This window comes from Formica exsecta, unplaced genomic scaffold (assembly GCF_003651465.1).
Source record: "Formica exsecta isolate Colony F162 unplaced genomic scaffold, ASM365146v1 scaffold363, whole genome shotgun sequence".
Classification (NCBI taxonomy): Eukaryota; Metazoa; Arthropoda; class Insecta; order Hymenoptera; family Formicidae; genus Formica; species Formica exsecta.
In genome coordinates this window covers 1,391,148-1,415,333 of record NW_021850877.1, presented here as the reverse complement: position 1 = coordinate 1,415,333, position 24,186 = coordinate 1,391,148, and the positions used below count along the sequence as shown (strand labels likewise).

General features: G+C 34.2%; 2 protein-coding genes across 3 annotated transcripts; one reads left to right on the top strand and one right to left on the bottom strand.

Moving 5' to 3' along the window:
• Positions 1–5,392: 5,392 nt before the first annotated feature.
• On the top strand, positions 5,393–14,678 carry LOC115238972. Of its 2 annotated transcripts, none has more exons than XM_029813227.1 (3): positions 5,393–5,593; positions 13,411–13,639; positions 13,994–14,678. In XM_029813227.1, the coding sequence occupies exons 2-3, from the start codon at positions 13,443–13,445 to the stop codon at positions 14,217–14,219; spliced, it is 423 nt and encodes a 140-aa protein (XP_029669087.1). In that variant the 5' UTR covers positions 5,393–5,593; positions 13,411–13,442; the 3' UTR covers positions 14,220–14,678. The 2 variants fall into 2 exon arrangements, with proteins under 2 accessions (XP_029669087.1, XP_029669086.1); XM_029813226.1 differs by lacking the exon at positions 5,393–5,593 and adding an exon at positions 9,956–10,158.
• Positions 14,679–15,459: 781 nt separating this feature from the next.
• Positions 15,460–21,960, bottom strand: LOC115238965. The gene is made up of 2 exons (XM_029813216.1): positions 21,678–21,960; positions 15,460–20,507 (listed from the first exon to the last, which is right to left on the bottom strand). The coding sequence occupies exons 1-2, from the start codon at positions 21,682–21,684 to the stop codon at positions 15,610–15,612; spliced, it is 4,905 nt and encodes a 1,634-aa protein (XP_029669076.1). The 5' UTR covers positions 21,685–21,960; the 3' UTR covers positions 15,460–15,609.
• Positions 21,961–24,186: the final 2,226 nt, after the last annotated feature.

The following is a 24,186-nucleotide window of genomic DNA, read 5'->3' as shown; positions in this document are numbered from 1 at the left end:
GAGTTTGTAGGTAGGTAGATAGGTAGGTGAAGCCGAGTAGGTAGGTAGGTATAAACGACGGCAGGCTAAACTGCGGGACAGCCGCGGATGGTAGACCGTGTCGGGGTCGACGCTTTTCGTGGTGACGGGGACTCTAGACGGATTCTCTCGAGGTGAGGTAGTGGCAATGACCGTTCTCTCCCGCGTTCTTCTTCGCGATCGCAACGGGCACCTGCGGCCACGTGGTCGAAGCCTGTCGAGTGGTGGTGTCTTCGCGTCCGGCGCCTCCCCGTCTCATCTGTGACCCGGCAACCTCCTTGGGCTTGGAGAACGCCCTTCGATCGACCTCGGGGCACCCGCGACAGTCGGACTCGCGACGAGAACCGCGACAGGATGGGAGAACGTGAACCTCTCGACGTATACTCGGACTGGCAGCCGCCGGCTCGATCTGCTCGCCACGGCTGGCACCTATCGAACTGGTTTGCTCGGTTCACGACTTCTGGATCAACCGAACCCTCCGATCCAGGTGGGACTCGCTCGCGGTCTCGCTCCCCCTGCACGAAGAATCGGCAGGCCACGACGACACGCATCGGCCGAGCGCGCGCGCGCTCGCTCGCTCGCGTCCTCGTAAGAGAGGAGCACAACAGCCCCCCCACGAGTTTGTAGGTAGGTAGATAGGTAGGTGAAGCCGAGTAGGTAGGTAGGTATAAACGACGGCAGGCTAAACTGCGGGACAGCCGCGGATGGTAGACCGTGTCGGGGTCGACGCTTTTCGTGGTGACGGGGACTCTAGACGGATTCTCTCGAGGTGAGGTAGTGGCAATGACCGTTCTCTCCCGCGTTCTTCTTCGTCTCTCCCGCGTTCTTCTTCGTCTCTCTCGCGCGCCCGATCTTCTCCTCTTCCTTCTCCTCGCCCCCTCTTTCTTCTACCTGTTGCGGAGATTCTGCCACCGCCACTACCACCTCCACCACCACCATCACGACCACCACCATCACAAATAATCACCATAGTTAGTTTCCTTCTCCTACTCATATGTGTTGTCTTCTCTTACTCCGACTGCTCTTCTCCCGTCTTCCCCACTACGACCTCGTTGTCGCCGCTCGCGGATCGGCGGCGGATGGTCGCTCATACCGTCGACGGTGCCTCCTTTTTACCTCTGTTTTTTTATTATTATTATTTCTCTTTCCCGATCATTCCTTGGATTCGTGATGTTCATTAGAGGATAGCGATGTTTTCCTACAGTCGCGATTTGACCGAATGAACAAGACTGGATCGTGGTTAACGAAGGCAAGCGCCGGTGGTCTTTTCGTGTATTCACGATTTCAGAACAGCGACGCGATAATTGGAATAATAATACGGTTGAAGATCGACTTGGCTCAAGGCTATCTAAGTTTTTCAAACTACATCAGGATCTGGGAATTTTAATATATTCCAGTAATTTGATTATTTAAAAACGAGCAATCTGGTGTAGTAATAAATTTTAAAAACATCTTTTCCAGTTATGCTAAATAATTTTTTATACATCGAATCTTTTTATACAACATGTCAAAAGTTTGCATTCTTTTAAACGGAGGCTTGTTTTATGTGAAAACGATATTCTCAAAACATTGAATGCATCTCCAAAAAAGAAATTTTGTGATTACAATGATTGTACTATCGTAAAATTGTAAAATACATTTATATCATAGAGATAAGTACTAAATACTCTTATATTACCTTACAAATTAAATGTTTATCTTGCTTTTAAAATATTATAATATATTAGTTATTATATAATTTTTTTTTAAATTTACAAATAATATATTAGCAAAGGAAAATTAATAAATAAATTAGCATTAAATATATGCTTAAAATTATCTGTGATTTACCTGCACCAGGTAAATCTTTATCTGTAGAGTCTACGAACAGAGTGATTCTTAGCATCTTGTTCGATGCGTAATCGCAGTAGACACTTCAAAATAGAATCATTTTTTATCCAAATTTTTGAAATAAAATTATATATTATGTTAAAAAAGGTTTTAAAAAATAATTAAATAATGATAGTCATTTGACGCGTATTTTAATAAAAACAAGAACGGGGAAATTATTATTAGTATATTGGATTATTGTGCACGTTGTCGTTTTGAACTTTTGAAATAAAAGCCGGCGCGGTACTTTTATAATTTATAGCAACAATTTTGCATAATCGTGGAAATGATCAGAAGACAAGGATGCACCGCCGCACGAATGGGGATTACACAGATAAAACTTAATTAATGTATGTACCGAAATTATATTTGTATAAAAGAGAGAATTTCATGATTTTTTCCATAAAACTGGACATTATTCACGCGCTTTATCTAATTTATCTAATATTATTCATGCATTTTATTCGCTGGATTATTTATTTTTGTGTGATCTACGCTTAATATTTTTTCCTCTAATATAGATATTTGAAACAAGTATAACGGTTAATAATCAGTCTTTACTCAATACACGATTTGCGATGTGTAAATAATTTCTTTTTCTTATATAATAATTTTTATATTCTTATATAATAACTATTTTGTATCAACAGAAATTATTGATACAAAGTTGTAAATCTATAAGATGAAATGTCATAGCTTTTTCATATAAATATTCCATATGTGTTTTAAAAAACTCTCTGATACTTTTATTCTCTCTCTACAGCATTATGTAAAATATATTAAAAGTATTTGATAAGTCCGTTTTTTTTTATAGTATATTTTCTTACGTCGAATTGTTGCATTACGATCTATACACACTCGCGTGCACACACACACACATCATTATTCCTGTTCGACTCACGGAGCAAGCTTCTTTCCGAGCTTGCACAATAACTGTAACCCGCGCTTTACGGAACTGGTTGTAACTTTGTCGGTTAACTCATCTACCGTCAAACTTCTCTATAACTTTCCCGTGAAACGAGTCCGCGAGTGCAAAATGTATTTTAAACGTATTTATAAATATACACGAATGCGAGCGCGCACTTAGTTTAAATCAAAAATTCTACACCGACAACTACAATCTGAACAACGGAAGTATGTTTCTCAGACGCAGCCCCTGCTGATTTCGCTCCGCGGTAATTTTATCGCTTTCCTTTGTGGCGGAAGGGTAAGAGTATCCTGTGAACTCCTATATCAGGCTAACTTAAGCTTGTTTCATGAGTGCGACAGACTTGATAACCACGCAATGACATTTTTTATGCATCGTCTGCGAATCTTCTTCGTCGTTTCGAACAATCGTTAAGCGGCTGCGACAAACCGATCGTATCGTATTGCTTAATGCATCAATCCATGCAATCCTCCATCCTGTTCTGTTCTCCTTCGACTATGATCTCCTAGAGTAGAAGGAGGCATTCCGCGATGCGATATATTAGCGATTGCTTATCGGCGTTATCCAAGGGTTACTACCACCACGAGTAAATGTAAGCGGAACATCCGCAAAATCGTTCGATTGATGTTATAAATCAACGGCGGTGATAAGCACGACGAAAACGTATTAGGGGGACAGAGGGGCGGAAAGAATCGTTGAAAGGGAGGGGATATATCGAGAAAGCTTAACAGAATCCTCGTAAACGCAGGATTCTCTTATCACGTAGTGCTTCTCTGTCTGTTTCAAATTAAAGGTGAATTGGTGACAATGAGCCAGGTTATTTTTTCTCTGTTTTAAAGCTGAAAGAGTTATTTTACCCTAATAAATATATTGTCGCACATTTGTAAGCTGCTACTGTGAATAATTGCAAGATCATTGTTCTTAAAATTGCCTTCTTTGAATTATTTTGTTATTGCTAATGCATTTATGTAAAACAATATATATATATATATATAAATTAATTTCAAGCTGTCTCTATAAAACACGATTTAAATTAATTTGCAATTTCTATAAAGCTGATTTTATCAATTTCAGATTCGATCCCAGTTTGTATGTCTATATTTTTTAGATTCGATTTCGTTATATATATTTAATGGCAAAAAGTTATAATTTTTGATATAATTTTCTTTATTCAATGTATATGATGGACAAAAGATAATTTCTCTGAACAGATTATATATAAATTTAAACGAAAATAAAGGAGAAATCAAAATAATCAATATTGGCAAAGATGCGGATTAACGCGAATTAAAATGGATGACGATGGATCCTCGCGCCACAGGATGTCCTCTTATTAACAATGTTTTTGTTCGCCTCATCATCGTTCGGTCAAGTTCTTATTGGCTGTATTTGTCAGTATGTCCGTCACGATCTGCCCACGCATGAGGGATTATGTTTCTTTATAGTTGCTTTCTTTTTCTCTCGTTATCCTTCCTGTCATTCCTATCTACCAGATTTCGCGACGCGTGTAAGCTCGCGTCGTTATCGCCATTCAAAAGTTACTGAACTAAAGGATGCTTAACGTTTGGCGATCGTGTGATTGGTGCTCGTACCGCGTGCCGGATATGTTTCTTTTAAACTTTTCCAAAGTGGATATCTACTCGACCTACATTGTAACTGTACGGCCTGGAGGTGCGAACCGGCGAATGGATCGTACGAGTCGAATTTTAATATAAAGGTTATTTCATTATTAGATTGCTATAGGTAAGAGAGACGGATGGGCTTGGTGAGAAAATTTGAATAATAGGATTACAGTCAAAGCTGTTGCTATATGTATATTACCGTAATACAGTATCTCCTCGGTTGATAATAAGTCGCGCGTGTATAATTAAAAATAGATGTTTTTAAATTTTTTTAATGATTAAAGTAATCTATTTAATACATGATTACATACATACGTAGATTATTCGAGATAGCCATTGCGACAGATGCGTCATCTTGTTATTTTTATATACGAAATTTTCCGTCGTGTGTATCTAATCTTGATTTATTGTAATAACATTTGTGTGATTTTAATCAGTTCGTTATAAAAGCATCGTTCGTCTCGTCTTCGCCAAGAATTATCGGTTTCCAAAATTTCTGTATTCAAAGACATAAATAAATGAATATCCAGTTCCAAAGGAATAACAATTAAATATATATTTTTGGAAGAGTATAAATATACGGCTGTCGCATTTTTAAAAAGACAACGTCAGAAAAAAAGACTGTAGATATACATTTTGCAATAAACGATTAAAATTAAGAATTAATTAGAGTTTGCATTATTTTGCGATCGATCTGATATGAGGGTGGATAATCTTTCTGGTAAAAATACGTATAGTAAAATTATTTTTTTATATCGAGTTAAGCGATCGCATTTTACCTAGAAAGGCGCGATCGTGCGGCGCGAGGGATCTATGAAAGGAAGATCCACGTAAGTAGCCGCGAGTAGGAGAACGATTGGTGGGGTTGAACCTCGAGGATTGGCTACGGGTTGCAGTCGGGGGATGCTGTGGGGGATGCCTTCGCAAGTAGGTATATATACTCCTGTCGGCGGCTCAGCGGCCGATCCGAACTACTGAAACGTTCGCCAGTACATCAGAAAGATACATCAGGGTGCCGAATAAGACAAGAGAAACTTGCTAGGTGCCAGTGAGACGTATTCAGGATTTCCCTCAAGTGTGAGCTGATATTCATCTTCAATCGCGATTTATTAGCTAATCAATTAGCCAATCGTCACGGAAATTTGTTTGTCTTTCGGTGAGTATATGCGGAATCCTGAGTTAATATAAATTCGAAATAATCAAAATGTATAATATAATGTTTCTATTATTGATTTGAAAGAGCGTTTATAAAAAAATTTTAATAAATTGATTTTGAAAATTTCCGGTTATTAATGTTGTTCAAGTAATCCTTGCAAACTGTTTTTTTTTTAACTACTTTCTTAATTGTTTGAATAGTGATGATGTTAAATATAATTTTGTTTTAATGTATTTTGTATATTGCAAAAAAAAATTAAATTAAATTATATATTATATAAAACAAAAAATAATTATTTAGTATTCAAATTATATGGCTTTTTTATCTCAGAAGAACAAATTATAGTAAATTCTATACAGTTTCTTAATACGAATAATTTATGGATATATTTTATTATTTTTTAAAAAGCAGTTACAGAAATGTATACATAATCGAATATTATGCATCCTACTTGAATCAGTCAAATTTTAAGATAAATGCATAGCTAATTAATACTGATAAATACTATGTTATCAACAAATATATGTAAATTTGCATTGTTTAATACTTTTTTATATTTAGCATTTTTAATATATGTCAACTTATGCATGATTAATTGTTTTGATATTACGTATTTCTATAATACGCGTAATAAGAGATTTGTATCACGCGAGATTGCTTGCTACCAGTAACGTTTTTAGAAAGCAACTTCCATGTGATCTGATAAATACAAATTTTTACATACAACAAAATAGCATGTATTGCGCGTATATATACATACTGAAATCATTATTAACCGACAAATCTTCGCAGACAATCGACTTTATTACAAAACATTGTCCTAATTGTAAGAATTTTGTCACAAATAGTGCCGTGAGCAAAAACATGTTTTATCGGAGGAGGTAATCACTCAATGTGTGACGAGCGTGTCATCATCACAGAAGAACGCGCCTGAAAATCAAGTTCCATGATTGATTCGATAGCTTCGTTATCGTTGTAATCGGTCGTATAGTGTCTGTGCTTGCTTTACGTACTCATTTCGTCCTCGCTTTGCGTGTATAATCGCATGCATTAGGATGCGACACAATGAAGTTTACTATATTTAGCGAAATAGCCTTGCGACCCCTCTTGTCATTTTGTGTTTCGTTCGTGGCGCGCTTATCTCTTAAAGAATATATTCCGCCTGTATGACGCTATATCGAGTCGATTCTATAAGCAAATTATAATTAATATCGCGTTTAATCCCTCGTCATTCACAGCTTGAAGAATTCCATTTTATTTTGGCAGTTTATAATTAAAGTTACGACAAAATATTTCGGACACAGAGAGAAGAGATTTATATAGGAAAATGAAAAAATTTTTTAATGTTTTGTAATACATTTTCGAGGATTATATAAGAAAACATGAAGAATACAATATGTTTTACAATGGCATTTCATAATGCTTTTTTTTTTTTCAAAAATATCAATTCTTTATCTTTAAAGTATCACGATATTTGCAGTCTAATTTTTACAAAAATTTTTCATATTATTTTAATCAAACTATTTGAATTTCAAAATATATCTATATTTTAACATGTTCGTTAAAATAGCAGAGATTTTATTCCGCGATATTATATTTTAAATATGAAAATATATTCCGCGGGAGAATTATTACTTGATAGAATTTCGTCTATTCTTTAAACAGAGAATTCTCCGTCCGAGATCTTACTCGACGCTTCGCAAAATAATAATGTGAATTCTTTTAGCTTCTTAGCTGCTATAAGGCGAGAAGATGGCCGATTCGGCATGCTCCTCCGGCCTTATGAAAAACGTCACGTGCGCTATGAACTCGAACATTTGCGACGCTTGCCGGTGGACAATATCGTCTCTTTAGATGCCCGTAAAGGTCACATAATTAATTTCAATCCGAGTATCGGGCGTGAGATCGCACTATCAGCAGATAGTCTCTATGGTTTATCGCGTTCATGAGTTTCCAGGAAATCGTGCTTTTATTATTTGGCGAAATATCTGATACACGAGTCGTACAGATTTAGCGAGACTGATACAGCATGAGAAGAGAATATTAGCACAGAATAATCAAGGAATCTTAAGATTAAAGAATCTTAATAATTTTTTTAATTTGATGTTGTTTTTGATGTTTAAAAGTTTACTTACTATTAGTCTTTTTTCATTTGACACTATCGTACGGATATGTCGAACATAATTTCCGCCGAGATAATTACATACGTCGCATACATACATCTAGAACGTGTTTGAGATTTATTCATAATATATCTTTGGAAAGTTCAGGATTGAAATTGAATGAATAATAGCTATAATCACAGTCATCAATAATATCGTGGCATTTTCTATGAAAGCGCGAATTTTCGATGCATCATCATGCTGCTTTGCGTTAATCTGCCACTATCTAAACATTATATTATAGTCGCCTTCAGCGAGTAATAAAATTTGATACGATATCGTGAAAGCGTGGATTAATTACGCATTAACTCGATAATAATCTCGCATTTTTCAATCTGTGCGATCGTTATTCTATCGAAAGGTCTCGGGACCGAAATATCTTGTATAAATATATCAAATAGAAATTTATAAGGAGAGAAATCATTAAGATAAAATATTTTTATGAAATTATATAAAATCGTAACATTTAGTAATTATAGTTATAATTTCAAAGTTTTTTCGTGCCATGCATTACATCAAAATTACTTTGTACAATTCAGAGTGACGTAATTCTAGATATAGCTTGTGCGATACAGTTCTACTCATGAGCTTCGTACATTTCTGATGCAGCTAACAATGAATGTAACGTTTCCGCCATGTTTCCGAGATACTGCGTCTGGATCATTATTGTATTTGGCAACGTAATATTTCGCTTCGCCATTCTTACTACAATCGCAATTCGTAAGATTTTGCGTAATACAACCTGCGAGATCCCACGACGGAAAGCGGGTCTTCATAATTGTAACGTCGACGGTGGCAGTGACGATATCGAAACGGGCATACATACGCGCGGCTGATTGTAAGACACGGAGCTGTATTCACTCACTCCGTATAACTGATGATGTAGTCTTACGGTTGTAACAATGTCGACAAACAATAATGGATATTTTCATTCAGTTGCACGTGCCGGCCGACTAACCATTAAGTGAAAATCGTTATCAGCGCCTTCAACGCTTGTGATCTCTGTCAAGTACGTTTCATTTCGGCACGTTTCTGCTTCATCAACTTTGCTTTATCTGTATATTACTGTTGCTATGTGTATAATAAAAATTTTCTTTTCTTTATACACGCATGCATTTTATATTTTTTCTAAATAAGAGTGAATTTATTGTATGTGTACTAATTTGTTTTATTTATTTTAATGTATGAATGATTTATATTTTACGGAGTAATGAGAAGTATCGTTCGGCGAAAAAGGTGAGATGATAAAAACAAATGTTACCAATAGCGGTAAACAACGATACAAAACAAATTAAAGGTTGTCAAAACAGTGAAAATGAAAAACAATATATCAGCATTGTCTGTAGTAAAATAAATCAAAGTAATAAATAAATAAATATATATAAAACGGTCCGGACAAAATATCCAAAAAATAAAAACAAATAAAAACAAGTTGTCGTTGTAAAAAAGATGGTTGTCAAATGAGTTATGTTAAATAGATAAATAAATAAATAATATTTAAAAGGTTGTCAAGTACAGTAAAATAAAATAAAATAATATTTCTTCTCATTTCTAGACGTCGTTTCCTTATTCACAAACATTCCTACTGATATAGCGATTGATAGCATCTCTTCTCGATGGAATTACATCTCTAATAATTGCAACATATCACATTATGAATTCATTCCTGCGGTTAGACTGATATTAGGTTCTACTTTTTTTACTTTCAATGGAGTAATTTACAAACAAACTTTCGGTACTCCTATGGGTTCCCCATTGTCCCCCATTATCGCGGACATAGTCCTTCAAGATCTGGAATCTAAAGCTCTTGGGTCTCTGATTTTTACCCCCCATTCTTTGTTAGATATGTTAAATGAACAAGTTTATTAAGGTGCACAAAGACTCCTGCCCACAATCGGCCCGCAGCAATGTTGTCTAGAAAATTAATTGTGATAATTGCGATGCGTCGTATGTGGGGCGTTTTTAATTATCTTATATTTCATTGTAATTTTTATGTTTAATTTATAATTATTTTACTGTACTTGACAACCTTCTAAATGTTATTTATTTATTTATCTATTTAACATAACTCATTTGACAACCATCTTTTTTACAACGACAACTATTTGTTTTTATTTTTTGGATATTTTGTCCGGACCGTTTTATATATATTTATTTATTTATTACTTTAATTTATTATACTACAGACAATGCTGATATATTGTTTTCCATTTTCACTGTTTTGACAACCTTTAATTTGTTTTGTATCGTTGTTTACCGCTATTGGTAACATTTGTTTTTATCATCTCACCTTTTTCGCCGAACGATACTTCTCATTACTCCGTTGATAGTTAGTGAGTTTGGTTAAGATTTTGCGTTGCCAAAGGCTTTGTACTGTCGACTTGTGCGTTGCGTCTCTTTTACGTAAGTCTTACTATTGTAATTTCCGACACGGACCTTATCTCTCTTTTCGTTTTTCGACACAAACCACTCCGCTCATATTATAGACACAATTATTAACGAATCACCATGTTCTTGGATTTACGCTTAAAAAATCGAGGTTTCTGCCTCGAAACTGCGCGTGGCTCTTTTGCAATTTTACTTTGATTCTTGATTTATATTTTAATTATGTTATTTTTATTAATTAATAAAATTTTTTAAAAGAGGAAATGACGAATCTTTGAATAAATCTCTAAATGTAAAGAGAAATGATATTATAATAATAATTACTAATAACTATTATATTTCTGCAATAAAACATTTTTTAATTAGAGCGGTTATAACAATTCAAAGAACTATCAAAGAAACATAATATAAAAAGATCATAACAAATTATATCGGCAATTTCCATTTAATCTACTACATTATCTGATCACGCAGAGAATTCAAAAAATTTTTCAACTGTCGACTTATCTGTTTATGAATCAGTTGCAAGTATACGATCAGAAGAATTAGTGATCCTTTTAAATCCGAACGTATCAGTGACGAGTGCGACAACCTTAAAATTATCGTAAGCTTGAAGCTTACAATATCGCAAAATTCAATATTTCCAATTATTAGATAAACTATATACGTCCATATAAATTTATATTTTATCAAATATTTTGATTAATTTGATCCTCTTGTTTTATCGTCAGATTGAGTTGCGTATTGAAAAATCAGTGAACGTGTGCGTTCAATGGACTACTTAAGTATTCGTGATTACCTATTGCGTATTTTATTTTAAGACATTTTATGAAAGAAAATGCTTATATAAATACAAGTCAGCAGAGATATTAAACATCGGTATATCTTGTACTTAATATCATAATAAAAATTCTTTGCTTCTATAGGTGCCGCAATTTATAATATCTCGTGCTTCTTCCGCGCGTCGATTCAGTAGAATTTATCGCTCTGTATTCAAAGGATGTGAAAATATGTGAAATGGAATTATATTGCTGCTACTTATGTCCCCGTGTAATAAAACTACAAATTCTTGCAATTCTTTAAAAAATCGAGCGTGTGATTGTCGTCTCACGATTTAGTTCAAAGTTTATCGAGATATCTCTAAAAGTACGTGGCTGCGTTTTTCAAAAGTGAAGTCTTACGTTTGAGATCGGTGACGTATTCCAATTTCACAGAGCACTCAAGAAATACGTTGAAATTTAAGAACGTGCAGTATAACAAGAAACTTAGAAAAAATATCCTCTATCTCTTATATTCCGATATTCAATTTCAAAGCATTCACGGTGCAATTTATTCGACACATTTTTTCGCAAAATAAAAAATATCAAGAGACACGTGTCATACGTAATATTTATAGCAAAGGTAAACCGTATATCTATATATATATATATCCCGCGGATCCATCTAATAGATAATGATTGACCTATTGAACCTACAGTTCTTAAATTAGTTTCGTATCTCATATTTATTGTGGCATTAATGCTCGATCATGTCACGTGGCATGAAAAAGTTTTGGCGTACTTTCGAAGGTGGATCGACTATACCCTGATATTTGATTTCAAACGATTTGGTATCCTCCACGGAGTCCGTCCATTATCGATAAAGTTGTCCGTTACGCAACAGGTAACTCTACTTCACGATTTTGCTTTCATTCGCGAATTTCACTCTGCTCCGCATTTCGACTGTAAAACTTCTTTGCCGCAATATTTCTGCTTGCCTACTGTTCCTTTAATCTCATTAATTGGTTAATTTTACATAACCAGAATTCCATATTATGTATAAATATTAATTTTTAATATTCTTTATTAAATTTCTCTCCTTAAATTTATTTTTCTTGAACAAAACTATATTAGATTAGCGGTATGAATAATCGAAAAATGAAATTTATTATGCAATGATCACAATTCTATTCTCATAATAAAATCTTCCATCGGATGTGCATATATGCACTTGATTTATTGATACTTCGATCTTTCATCCGCAACAAAGAAGACTAAATAAGATAAATATATTAGAAATATAAAGTCCGGAAATTATTTTGATGACTTATTAGAGTTAAAAACAAAGTGTTAAATTTAATAGTAAAATTCATCTGATAGATACATTGCGGACAATTTCATTTCTTCTTCGCGAAACAAAGCATGATTTTTATATAAAGAAATCAATTAAAACTTTTCGTTTTTATCTAATATATATAGTAGAAATATGAAATGTGGAAAAATGTTTTTTTAGAATTAATAATTTTTGATTGATTATTCTCAATAATCTTCGATATATGCACCAATATTTATCTGAAATTAAATAGTTTTATAAAATGAAAAAATTAAATAACAATTCGTTGTGCTTCTAAGTAATTGTGTATCTACAATTGCCATAACAGTTTATTGCATCCGCTGGATTTCGTACATGTTATTTAATCCTGAATGTCCTTTAATTCTACGCATTTTACCATAATCACCGGAATTTACGACATAATTTAATATTCCGAGAATGTGATGTTATGTACCTGCGATTTGATTAAAATACCTGATTCTGAAAGGTGTTTTTCTCAGCAATAAATTTTTCAAAGATTTTTTAGAATTTTCAGATTTTAAAGATTTTGTCTCGAATACTTCTTAAATAAAAGATGAGAAAAATGCGGAGACTCGAGATGCAGTATATAAATAGAGTATACAATATTAGTAACGGCCAATTTTATCTACGTTTATAGTATAGAAACGACTAAATTTAGCTTTAGTGATTCCCCTGAACGGAATGAATGAGGAGTTACGTTAGGAACGTAACTTTCTTTTCATTTAGAGCACAACGACCGCTCAGTACGGCATTCTTTAGGAACAAAGCATTTCTCAACAACAATTTCTCGAAGAATTCTGCGACTTTTCGAGAAAGGTTGAAGATGCGCATTAGTTTTTGCACCCTAATTATCTTTCGCGCTCAACCACCCCCGCTGCGTTCTTCTTTCGGAAGTGTTCGCCGTATTCGGAAGCGAGTGGGAAGCGATACTTGATCATCGTCAGATGGAAGTTTTACTACTTTTGGAAGCGTATTACGTTAAGAAACTTTGGATCGTATTCCTTTGATGCGCGTCAAGGAAAGTTTTGTCGCGAAAAGGAAAATGTTTGCGTGTTCTTCCCGCGGGTTGATCGCGCGCGTGTGAAGTTTAAAGCCATACACATTGTTTCTCTCTCTTTGTTTCTCTTTATACGCATAAGCTTTGTCGTCTCGTTGCAGCAACCGACCACTATTACTTCAAGCCGTTCAAAATGCGGACATGGATGATGAGCCTTGTTCATTTCTCTTGTTGCTTACTATTGGCCACCGTTGTCGGAACCTCAATTGTCCATGCCGAAACGGAACCCATGATTAGACTGACCAGACCGAAGGAGTTTGGCAATCCCGAGGAGCTGAGAAAATATGTCAATCTTGTTAGAGATTATTATATGTCGCTCGCAAAAGCGAGGTAACGGTCACATTCGCAAGCATTATGGGATATTATTTTCGTAATATAATCCAATAAATAATAGTATTGCTTAAAGTTAGTTACTAATTGTAAGTTAGTGTACAATATATCTCAAATAAAACATGGTTTATCTGAGTATCTCAGATTAAATCAAAGTTTAAGTTTTTAGAATAATTAATAGATAATAATTGCACACAATTATAATAAAAAAATCTACATATCAGATCTCAATATAAAGCATTAAATAGCATCGTGCATAGAAATGCAAAACAAAAAACAACATAAAATTAATTCAATACAATGTAAAATAAAATTAATCGCAATATTAAGATTAAAAGTATTACCAATGCGTAGATTTGGCAAACGGAGTGACGTCGCACCAATGTCGACGGAGTTGAGCAATTGGGAAATTCTGAGGATGATCCAGGATGCGCGGCGGCAGCAGAAGATCAGGCAGAATAAAGAACAGGTTCTGTTCCATGACTTTCAGAACTCGAACATCGACAAGCATACATCGCGCGTCGCTACACGACCCGGCTCTCTTTCGGACATGATTGGCAATTACGACGATGTACAATAAATGACCTCGTGTAGCATCCTCTCTTTTCTCTCCTAATCTCCCTAAATTCCCCTCTCGATACTGAAATATATCAAAGTCCTTCACCGTCCCGAGTTTACGAATGATCGTAACATCTATCAATGTTAAATTAACTTCTCGCTTTTCTCTCTTCGCCGCGATTTCGTTTTGTGTTATGAATATCTCGTCGAAGATAATAGTTGCGATGCAGTGCCTGAAGACGATAGAGAGCGTGTGAGGATGCTGAATGAGTAATCTCTTGTCAAAGAAACGTTCAAATCGGAACCCAATTAATGACGCTTGAGATAAATCGAATTTTACGAATTATGTGATACGAATCTAGCTAGGTAGCAAGGTTGTAATCCCATTTAATCTTATATGTATAAATTTCTTTGTTGACAATATTTAACAAGCATAATAAAGCTGAAATGACGAATAAATGAGGAATAACTGCCATCCGTTTATTAGCGAATTTTATTTCGACAAAACCGTGTGGAAAGTCGGTTGATACATATTGATTTTGTTAAATCCATTTGTAATTAAATTTTAAATTAAATAAAATTACTGTTAATATATAATATTGGAGAAAATATTAATATTAATTTGAGAATCATATTTATATATTAGATATATTATATATGTAACATTCTATCATAAAATATTTTTAAAAATATCAGATATTCTTTCTTTTCTCGAGTAGACTGTTAAAATTTTGAAACTTAATTTTATAAAGGTATTTGACATCAGAAAGAAATTAAAGTTTAAATTAAAAAAGATTATAATTAACAATTAGTTTTGAATTTCTGTTAGATTGTTAAGTTTTGTTAGTATAATGCCAAATTAATATAACTAATAATATAATTAATAATCCATTATATATATAATCAATAATCAATTATAAAGAAAAATATATTATTATAAAGATAAATATAATAACAAAAAATTATTGCAGTGATCTATGGTGACTCACAGATTTATTACAACATACAAAATTAATTAAAAAATAAATTTTAGTCTATAAATTACAATAAGGCGGAAAATTCATTGTGGAATATAATGGACTGACTTCTATAAATAAATAACTATCAGCAAACAATAATTACTTTTCATAAATATGTGATATATATTGAGTGTGTGTATATCAGATTTTATTTAAGTTAAATTTAAAAAATTAAAATGTGTTCAAAATTTGAATTATAAGTCACGTTACCAGATTATATGTGAATAAGTGAATGCAATATCAATTTTTAAAATCTCAAATATTTAAAAAAATTGACTGAAAGTAATTAGTTTAAATCAAAACCTACGTTCTTCGTTCATTAAAGTGCTTCTTACTTAGAAATTTCATCTAACTATCCTTCTCGATCGTTTTATCAATCATACAAACATGATTTTAATTAAATGAACGTACGGCGCAAACAGCGTCTCTCTTATTCTTGCAGACTGTATCTTTTGAATCGAAATAAAGAGGCACAGGACAAAATTGAACCCACGCATAACCGTTGCTGCACATGCAGAACTTCTTGCAATCTTCGTTAGGAAGTAACACTGCAAATGGAGGGTCCACTTCAGGACAGGTACCAATACAAGTAGCTGGATCGAGATCGTCGTTGATGCGTACTTTAGACCAAGAATTGTCATGTATTTCTTGTTCGTCGTTATTCTTGTTGTGCAGAGATTGCATCGAATTTTCGTCATCGAATATTCTATGGAGCATAAATGCATCATCTTGATTGAATAAGCGTTTCGCGCAAACAGCGTCTCTCTTATTCTTGCAGACTTTATCTTTGGAATCGAAATAAAGAGGTTCAGGACAAGATTGAACCCATGCAATACTATTGCTGCACATGCAGAACTTCTTGCAATCTTCGTTAGGAAGTAACACTGCAAATGGAGGATCCTCTTCAGGACATATACCAATGCAAGTAGCTGGATCGAGATCGTCGTTGATGCGGACTTTAGACCAAGAATTGTCATGTATTTCTTGTTCGTCGTTATTCTTATTGTGCAGAGATTGCACCGAATTCTCGTCATCGACTATTCTATGGAGCATAAATGCATCATCTTGATTGAATAAGCGTTTCGCGCAAACAGCGTCTCTCTTATTCTTGCAGACTTTATCTTTGGAATCGAAATAAAGAGGTTCAGGACAAGATTGAACCCATGCAATACCATTGCTGCACATGCAGAATTTCTTGCAATCTTCGTTAGGAAGTAACACCGCAAATGTAGGATCCTCTTCAGGACATATACCAATGCAAGTAGCTGGATCGAGATCGTCGTTGATGCGTACTTTAGACCAAGAATTGTCATGTATTTCTTGTTCGTCGTTATTCTTATTGTGCAGAGATTGCACCGAATTCTCGTCATCGACTATTCTATGAAGCATAAATGTGTGATCTTGATTGAATAAGCGTTCCGCGCAAACAGCGTCTCTCTTATTCTTGCAAACTTTATCTTTGGAATCGAAATAAAGAGGTTCAGGACAAGATTGAACCCATGCAATACCATTGCTGCACATGCAGAATTTCTTGCAATCTTCGTTAGGAAGTAACACCGCAAATGTAGGATCCTCTTCAGGACATATACCAATGCAAGTAGCTGGATCGAGATTGTAAATGCGTACTTTAGACAAAGAATTATCATGTATCTTTTGTTTGTCATTAATTTTATCGTTTAGAGGTTGCATCGAATTCTCGTCATCGATCATTTCATTAAAAATCGAAACTCTATCTTGATTGAATGAATGTACGGCGCAAACAGCTTCTCTCTTATATTTGCAGACTTTATCTTTGGAATCGAAATAAAGAGGCTCAGGACAAGATTGAACCCATGCAATACCACTACTGCACATGCAGAACTTCTTGCAATCTTTGTTAGGAAGTAACACTGCAAATGAAGGGTCCGTTTCAGGACAGGTACCGATACAGGTAGATGGATCGAGATTGTTAATAGTTGTTTTATCAGTTTCTTCGGGCCACTTTGTAGTAGAAATAATGGACGTGGGAGTGGATTCTGGAAATGTAGCGCAACCGGCCTCAACTGGATCTTTGCAAATCTGCTGAATGTTATCAAAATGCAGACCGTCCGAGCATTCAAAAAGAAGATTTCTTCCATTAACACATTCATAATAATGCGTGCATTTACATTTGTGAGAAAAACGTACTTTCTCTATAGAATTTGGAGGGCAAACGTTTAGAGTAGTTATCGATAAAGTATTATCAGAGAGATCGCAACTCTTATACGGATAATTGCACATTTGGAGGGTAACATTGAAGTGGAGTCCTGCCGTACAGTATTTTAGAATTTTTTTACCATTGGAGCATAAATAATACAAGGAACAGTCGGTTTCGTGCCGAAATGCTCTGCCTTCCTGAGAGCATTTATTGTCGCAGTCACTAATTAAAATATCATACGTTGGAATTGGCCGGATGCATTTTACTTTCCAAAACCAATCGCAAACCTCTCGTATATAATCGAAATGCCAGGTGATCGGACATATTTGTAGTATCTTTTTACCATTTTTGCACTTGTAATACATATTACAAAACAAAGGATGAGCGATTCGTGCTTCCTCAGTCGATCCTGGAGGAGGACATGTTTTTCGTGGTTTTTCAGGAATGTTCTCTGTTGTAGTTGTTGTAGGTGTTGTTGTGATAGGCGTTTCTGTTGTTGTCGTTTCTGTTGTTGTCGTTTCTGTTGTTGTCGTTTCTGTTGTTGTCGTTTCTGTTGTTATCATTTCTGTTGTTGTCGTTTCTGTTGTTGTCGTTTCTGTTGTTGTAGTTTCTGTAGTTGTCGTTGGATTAGGTGTGGTTGCACAATTGGCTTCAGCTGGATGTTTGCAAATCTTCTGAATATAATCAAAATATAGACCATTTGGACAAGTTCGAAGTGCTTGCCTTCCCTTAACGCATTCGTAATACTGATTGCAATTACATTCGTGGGGCAACAATATTGTTTTTTTGGTACAAGGACAAACATATGGGCATTTAGCGTTTTCTGGATGATCACAAATGTTCCGAATGCGATCAAAATGTTGACTATTTGGACAAATTCGAAGTACTTGATTTCCATTAACGCATTCGTAATATTGTTCGCAATTACATTCATGAGGCAACAGTACTTTTTCTGTGGAATCCGGAGGAGGACAATCACCTACAGTGATCGTCGTGAGGAACATAGCAGTTAAGTCGCAATCTGGTTTAATCGGATAGTCGCACATCTGGAGGATAACGTTGAAGTGGAGTCCCGCAATACAGTGTTTTAGAATTCTCTCACCATCGGAACATAGATAATACGACGAACAATCAATTTCATGTTGAAATGCTTTGCCGTCCGGATAGCATTTACTCTGACAGCTGCCCATTAGAATATCTATGGCAGTAATAGGCCGCACACAGTTCACTATTTCGGGCAAATCGCAAACTTCTCGCACATAATCGAAATGCATCCCGTTCGGGCATGTTTGATGTATCTTGTCACCATTCACGCATTCATAATATACGTTGCATAGACATCGATGAGCAATCCGCGCTACTTCGGTTGATGTTTTGGAAGGACACTTTGTGCGAGGTTTTTTGGAGGCTTGTGTAGTTGCCATTGAGATTGCCGTTGTAATCGTTGTCGAAGCTGCTGTTATAGTCATTGTTGGCGACAGAGGATGCAGCAGCGAAATTATCTGTATCGACAATGGCGAAGCCGATGATGTCGTTGTTGTATTCCATACAACATTGGGAATATAATTGCAATTTACATTTTCTGGATAATCGCATACACGAAGAATTGGATTAAAGAGTAAATTGCGATCGCATTTCTTTGGTTCAGGGTTTACTATACCGTTAAAGCATATGTAATAATGATCACACATAATCTTATGGGGAATCATGTGTGTTCTGTCATCAAATTCACAAGTCCAAGAAGGCAAAGTTCCCGATGTCGTATTTTTTATGATATTTGATGATGTCGAAGAACTTGCTGGCAGAGTCGATGATATCGAAGAACTGGATGATGAAGTCATTGTTATCGGAGAACTGGACGACGAAATCGGCGATGTCGAAGAACTTGGTGGTAAAATTGTCGTCGTCAGAGGACTGGATAAAGTCGACGATGTCGAAGAATTTGATGGTAACGTCGTCGGAGAACTAGACGATGATGTCGGCGATATCGAAGAACTTGGTGATAAAGTCGGGAGTGTCGAAGAACTTGGTGGTAAAGTCGATGTCGTCGGAGAACTGGAAGATGATGTCGGCGATATCGAAGAACTTGGTGGTAAAATTGGCGATGTCGAAGAACTTGGTGGTAAAGTCGGCGTCGTCGGAGAACTGGATGACGATGTTGGCAATGTCGGAGAACTTGGTGACAAAGTCGTTGTTGTCGGAAAACTGGACGATGAAATCGACGATGTCGAAGAATTTGGTGGTAATGTCGGCGTCGTCGGAGAACTGGACGATGAAGTCGGCGAGGTCGAAGAACTTGATGGTAAAGTCGGCGTCGTCGGAAAACTTGGTGATGAAGTCGTTGTCGTCGGAGAATTGGACGATGAAGTCGACGATGTCGAAGAATTTGATGGTAATGTCGGCGTCGTCGGAAAATTGGACGACGATGTCGGCGATGTCGGAGAACTTGGTGATGAAGTCGCCGTCGTTGGAGAATTGGACGATGAAGTGGTCGATATCGAAGAATTTGGTGGTAATGTTGTCGTTGTCAGAGAACTGGACGATGAAGTCACTGTTGTCGAAGAATTTGGTGGTACAGTCGGCATCGTCGGAGAATTTGACGACGATGTCGGCAATGTCGAAGAACTTGGTGGTAAAGTTGACGTCGTCGGAAAACTGGACGACGATGTCGGCGGTGTCGAAGAATTTGGTGGTACTGTCGACGTCGTCGGAGAATTTGACGACGATGTCGGCGATGTCGAAGGACTTGGTGATGAAATTGTCGTCAGAGAACTTGACGGCGAAATCGGCGGTATTAAAGAACTTGTCGGCGTCATCGGAGTTGATGTTGATCTAATTTGACACTCTGCATTCCAAGGCCAATCGCATACCTGAAGTACGGGATTGAAGTGCAATCTGTTACCGTTTTTATCCATGAAAGGGCAATCTAGTGGTTTCCCCTTTGTTCCCATGTGGCAACTGTAGAATTTTGTACAGTCATTTTCATGGGGCAAGTAAACAATTTTATCCCGTGAGTTGTCATTTATCGGACATTCTGTCGGAAAATCAGTCACTGGTGATATGTTGAGTGCAATGCTCAACGTAGTCATGTATAAAATGACCACTAAGTATATATCTAAAATATAAGAATATATATGTAATATTAATGCAATATGAATATATAATAATATTGATTATCTATGACATTAATACAACAATTAAATAAATGACATTAATACAACAGATTAAATAGATAGATTAAACTTAAAAAATAAAGTTTAACTTTTTTGACAATTTATTTTAATATGATTGATGTTTCGATTTATCGTTAATAAATTAATTCAAACATTATCAAAAATAAAACTTTAGCATCTTTTATTTATGTTGGATAAAATTTTACGAGAATTTTTATCAATCGTAAGCATTTTGATATCAGGATGATGAAATAAATTAAAATCTGAAAATGCGATGTGTTGGCGAGATTTTATTTATATTAAAAAATCTAGTATTATGTGAATATATATATATATATATATATGTATACACACAAAAGTATCATTAATATAATCTAAGAATTAAACAAATTAAGCAATTTCAAGAAAAAAATGAATTGTTGTGATATCCATTTAATATCTTATTCTTTAATTAATAATCTGATTTTTTTTTCTTTAATATCTCTTTATTTAATTTTATTAAGATTGTTAATTAGAAAGAGAGAGAGAGATAATATTTTATATATTTCATATATAAGAGAAATTACAAAATTTAATACAATTAGAAAAAGTAATATATACTTAACATTTTATCATATAATAATAATTCTACTAAAAAATATTATAATATGTATAAAAAAAGTAATTTGTTATGAGAAAATATTTACATTGATGTCAAAAATAATTATTTGAATAAGCACGCGCAATTCTACAAATTATATAAATAATATGCTATTCGATGATATGCATGTTACATAATTCTCTGTTTATTACTTTTATATCTTGTATAAATTTATGAACAATATTTTTTAATTTGATCATAAATGTATGCAATAACGATGATCTCTACGAGAGATAACTATTTATTTAAAATATTTTAAACCTGCATATATTTGCTATAATTATTTTATACTCCTCTTGTCGACATTTATACATAATTAAACAAGAGATAAATTGCACTACACACAATCTTCTTTTTTTCGTGGGCATAAACAGTCGCCCTACACATTTGCCATTCAATGATCAGTTATCCAATATCTCGTTTGCCTCCACTTTATCACTCTATTAGAATTCCATAAATCGTGAGCACTCACCTTTCATCGTGAATAATCCAGTCGCTAAAGTTAGGGACCGGGAACTATTCCTTCATTCACACTAAATTGCTAACTGACGAATTTGTCTCTACTCGAACTGATTTTTATATAAGCATGCGGAGTGTTATCGCTTAAGATGAGTACGGCTTATCATATCTTACATTGGCAAAATTTTTCTATTAAAAAAATCACTTAAGAGGATATTAAAGCAGATGCAAACATATTATATGTGTATATTCGGATATTCTAAATATAGCGATCAGTAAACGAACGTTGAAATTTGCAAATTTAATTTTGCAGCAGTTTGTATTAGACTTATACAAGTGTTGAGTATATATGATACTTTTATTTTAGTTAGCAATTTGTAATAAAAATAATTTAAACAGATGAAAACGTGAGATTTTATAAATTATATAATTAGTATTTAATACTTAATATTAAATTATATTGTAATATTTAAAGAAAAAAATTACATATAACAAAAAAATTACATAGAAATCTGCGGATTTTTATATAAATTGCAAAATCTAATTAAAAAATTAATTAAATTATTATACACATACACATGCACGCGGATTGTGTATGTGTATAATCGCGTTGCTACTGTATAGAATACCGAACATATGTGTCTTCTAAAGATAGCAAGTTTCAAAAGCATTTTGCAAGAGAATCTCTTTCTATCTTTCTTTTATTTTCTTTTTCCTTCTCATATAATATTACTTACATATTTATACATAAATAAAAAGCAATATTAAATATTTGATTTGGCAGCTTTATTCGATTGGTCTTGTTTGAAAAATTTTTAGATTGCTAACAGTTTCTGATAGTTATCGCTCAATTCAATAATCCATTTACATAAATGTATGTGTGTAACAGTAGAAGACTTTATCTTACCGAAACACTCGTTTATCAGAATGTAATTGAGAGCACAGTAATCTTGAGAAGTGATCGAAAAAATATATAAAAATTAAAATATTAAATATTTTTATTAAGATTTAAAAAAAAAAATTAAAGTTTTGAAATAGTATATAGATTAGTCTGCAATTTTGAAAAACTTTGATAACAAAAAAGTATATCTTCTAGAAAAATTTAAAATAGACGGTATTTTAGAAAAATTTTAGTTTGAAAAAAGAAAAAGCGCTTAGTCTTAAAAATGTATAACGTTGAAAATTGAAAGTTTAAATAATAATCCTTTGCATTTTTAATAAGAAAAAAATAGTTCCAAGTCGAAGAAAGAATATTATCGAGATTAAAATTAATTAGTGGAGATGTAAAAAAATATTATTAAAAATATATTGGATTAAAAAAATTATCTCTAATGTAATAAAATAATTTGCTCACACAGTTTAATACTGTTATCATATTATCAATAATCAGATATAAAATACAGATATAAATATCAAAATGGTATTATTAATTATCAATTGGATAATTCGTACAAATGATTTCCTGCTTAATTAACATGTGTAAATTTATATAAATGATTTTCTGCTTAATTAACATGTGTAAATTCGTATAAATGATTTTATACTTGTCAGTTAACAAAAAACAAATGTATTACATAGGAGAATTTTGATTTATTTTGATATGTTTCTTTTTAATACATCTTGTTAATAATATCTAAAAAGAAGAGATAAATATTCGAATCATCGCTTACATCAGTTCAACGCAATGAATAATCAACGGGGAGTCAACAAAAATTGCACTTTGACGTACTTCTTCTTGTTCTAACTTTCCTTCGCTTTCTGATCTTCTGGTACATCTCTCTTTTACTTTACTTTTTTTCACATTTGACTATCCATGATCAATCGCAGATCTATTTGTCCATAGAATAATGCAAGCCTTTCGGACAGTTCTGAATAATCGGAACGTCGTTGAAGCATTTGCAGAACTTGGTGCAATCAATATGCGGCAGCATCACCATTCCATCCTGAGGACATTTACCGATGCATCCGGATGCGTCGTCTTTCTCGTTTTAGAGTATGTCCGGTTGAATCTGCGATGGTCCCGAACTCGAGAAAGTGGTGTAACATACTACAGATGGCCAATCGCATATTAGGGTAATTTTTTTTGTCATGACAAAAAAGTAATAAGAGATAATTTTCTCATGAGATCGCGCATCTGGCTCGCCGGTATTTCGTAAAAGCGACAACCACTAATATGACAATGATCACCGAAGAACATCCTGTATATTATAGAATGTATTTCAAATTATTGAGAAGAGCACTCTCTATTTTCGTTTAGAATTTTTTTTCTGTGTATTTCTGGTGGAATCGCGATTTTGATTGTAACGAGAAATAACTTTTATCGGTTTTTATATACATATAATCCGAAACGTCATCGTATAATAGCAATTTTGTTCTTACTAACACGCATTAAATAAATATAAGTGATAATAAAAGACTATCGTCTGTTGGAAATTTAATTGATTTGGACTTATTTTAAATTTTGTTCACACATTCAAACAGATTCTCCTATAATCTATTTAAAAAAAAAAAAAAAAAAAAAA